At 47.5% G+C, this 2500-nt stretch overlaps 1 protein-coding gene across 1 annotated transcript in view; it reads left to right on the top strand.

Annotated features, from left to right (window-relative positions):
• LOC134462615 (arf-GAP with dual PH domain-containing protein 1-like) overlaps positions 1 to 2500 on the top strand; it is a 31322-nt gene that overhangs the window by 24536 nt on the left and 4286 nt on the right. The window contains exons 5-8 of the mRNA XM_063215723.1: positions 1 to 70; positions 580 to 726; positions 1260 to 1343; positions 2456 to 2500. The exon at positions 1 to 70 is cut by the window's left edge and continues 43 nt beyond it; the exon at positions 2456 to 2500 is cut by the window's right edge and continues 18 nt beyond it. Of these exons, the coding sequence (XP_063071793.1) occupies positions 1 to 70; positions 580 to 726; positions 1260 to 1343; positions 2456 to 2500 (346 nt within the window). The remainder of the gene's footprint in view (positions 71 to 579; positions 727 to 1259; positions 1344 to 2455) is intronic.

Consider the following 2500-nt stretch of genomic DNA (forward strand, 5'->3'; position numbering starts at 1 on the left):
CCAGTTCCTGAGTCGCAAGTTTATCCTGACGGAGAGAGAAGGAGCCCTCAAGTACTACAACAAGCAAGATGTGAGGACACACACACACACACACACACACACACACACACACACACACACACACACACACACACACACACACACACACACACACACACACACACACACACACACACAGCCCTCAAGTACAACAACAACAAGACGTGAGGACACACACACACACACACACACACACACACACACACACACACACACACACACACACACACACACACACACACACACACACACACAGCCCTCAACACACACACACACACACGAGCAGGCTTCATGTACATGTGTCTTTCTTTTCTGTTTCTTTTTATGTATTTGTTCTCTCTCTTCATCCATTCCTTATTTGCCTGTGTGTCTAGTGTTCCATGGCAAAGCAAATACTATTCAAATCAAACATTATTCAAATAAAAGGCTTTTTGGAAACCTTTCATGTTTGCAGAGCGCTGAGTGTGTGTATGTGTGTGTGTGTGTGTGTGTGTGTGTGTTCATATATATGTGTGTGTGTGTGTGTGTGTGTGTGTGTAGGCCAAGGAGCCCAAGGCGGTGATGAAGATCGAGACCCTGAACGCCACATTTCAGCCGGCCAAGATTGGGAACCCCTGCGGCCTGCAGATCACCTACCTCCGAGACAACAGCACACGCAACATCTTCACCTACCATGAGGACGGCAAGGTACACACACACACACACACACACACACACACACACACACACACACACACACACACACACACACACACACACACACACACACACACACACACAGATCACCTACCTACGAGACAACAGCACAGGAAAGATATTCACTTATCATGAGGACGGTAAGGTACACACACACACACATATGCTTTTGTTGGCTATCAGTGGACATCCTATCTCCATCTGCTGGTTGTATTCAGCTACTACATCCAAGTTGGTGCATTCAGGTAACTGAGAACAGTGCCAGTGCCGGTTCCTGCACCTAATCGTGTTCACACTGCAGATTTTTCTGAAGAAAATACTTGTCCTGAAAACACCTCTGTGTGTGTGTGTGTGTGTGTGTGTGTGTGTGTGTGTGTGTGTGTGTGTGTGTGTGTGTGTGTGTGTGTTTGTGTGTAGGAGAGGAGATGGTGGACTGGTTTAATGCTATCTGTGTGTGTGTGTGCGTGTGCGTGTGCGTCTGTGTGTGTGCGTCTGTGTGTGTGTGTGTGCGTGCGTGTGTGTAGGAGATGGTGGACTGGTTTAATGCTATCCGCGCAGCTCGCTTCCATTACCACCAAGTGGCTTTTCCAGGGGCCAGTGACACCGATGTGAGTTACAACACACACACAGACACAAATTTGAATACCTCCCTCTTTCACCTGCCATGCGCGAAGGCTGCCCACATTGTCCCCCCACCTCCCCCTACTCCTCCATTTAACTAAAGCCAGGCTCAAACTACACGACTCCCAATTTTGTAACCGATTTTGACATCAGGATACGCCGCACACAAGAAGAGAATCACAAATGTCAATTTCCAGTCGCAATTCTTTTTCCAGTCGCAAATATCTAACAGTGTTTGATTTCTAAGACTTGCGATCTGCGACTCTTTGAGCTGCCAAAGTTCTCTCTTAGAACGTCGGCCACGACGAGGAAATCTTACCAGACAATCACATAAGATGGTCCTGGGGGGTAACGTAACGATTGTCGTAAGGGCCATTTTCAGCTGAGAATCGGGCCGATAGTCGTGTAGTTTGAGCATAGCTTAAAGCACCTACCTACTATCTATACAAATAGGGGGCAGAAACGGATCTCATCTTGCATGATCTCCGCTTAAAGTATGACCGAGGCCAGCTAATATGCCACACATTGGCATATTGTACAACATTGGTGGATTGTACACCAAGCACTCGGGGGCAGACTCGTGATTTCGCTCCGAGGGAAATTTGTCTCGGACATACACATACAAGTAGCTGCTGCAAAACACACACACACACACACACACACACACACACACACACACACACACACACACACACACACACACACACACACACACACACACACACACACACACACACACACACACACAACAGACATGAAGTGCTATCGTAGAGATGCATGTTAGCTTGTTAGTTAGACATACGCATGCTGTTCACATGTCCCAAACTGCCAATCAGTAAGCCGTATTGATGATGCCTACGGGGTTATGATGTTATTATGGGGTGTGGTTGCTAAGGGGAGTATGGTGATATTATGGGGCGTGGTTACTAAGGGGAGTGTCTTGTTATTATGGGGTGTGGTTACTAAGGGGAGTGTCTTGTTATTATGGGGTGTGGTTGCTAAGGGGAGTATGGTGTTATTATGGGGTGTGGTTTCTAAGGGGAGTGTCTTGTTATTATGGGGTGTGGTTGCTAAGGGGAGTGTCGTCTGTGTCCCTCAGCTCATCCCCAAACTCACACGCAACTTCATGAAGGAGGGCTACATG

The sequence above is a fragment of the Engraulis encrasicolus genome, chromosome 2 (genome assembly GCF_034702125.1).
Source record: "Engraulis encrasicolus isolate BLACKSEA-1 chromosome 2, IST_EnEncr_1.0, whole genome shotgun sequence".
Lineage (NCBI taxonomy): Eukaryota > Metazoa > Chordata > Actinopteri > Clupeiformes > Engraulidae > Engraulis > Engraulis encrasicolus.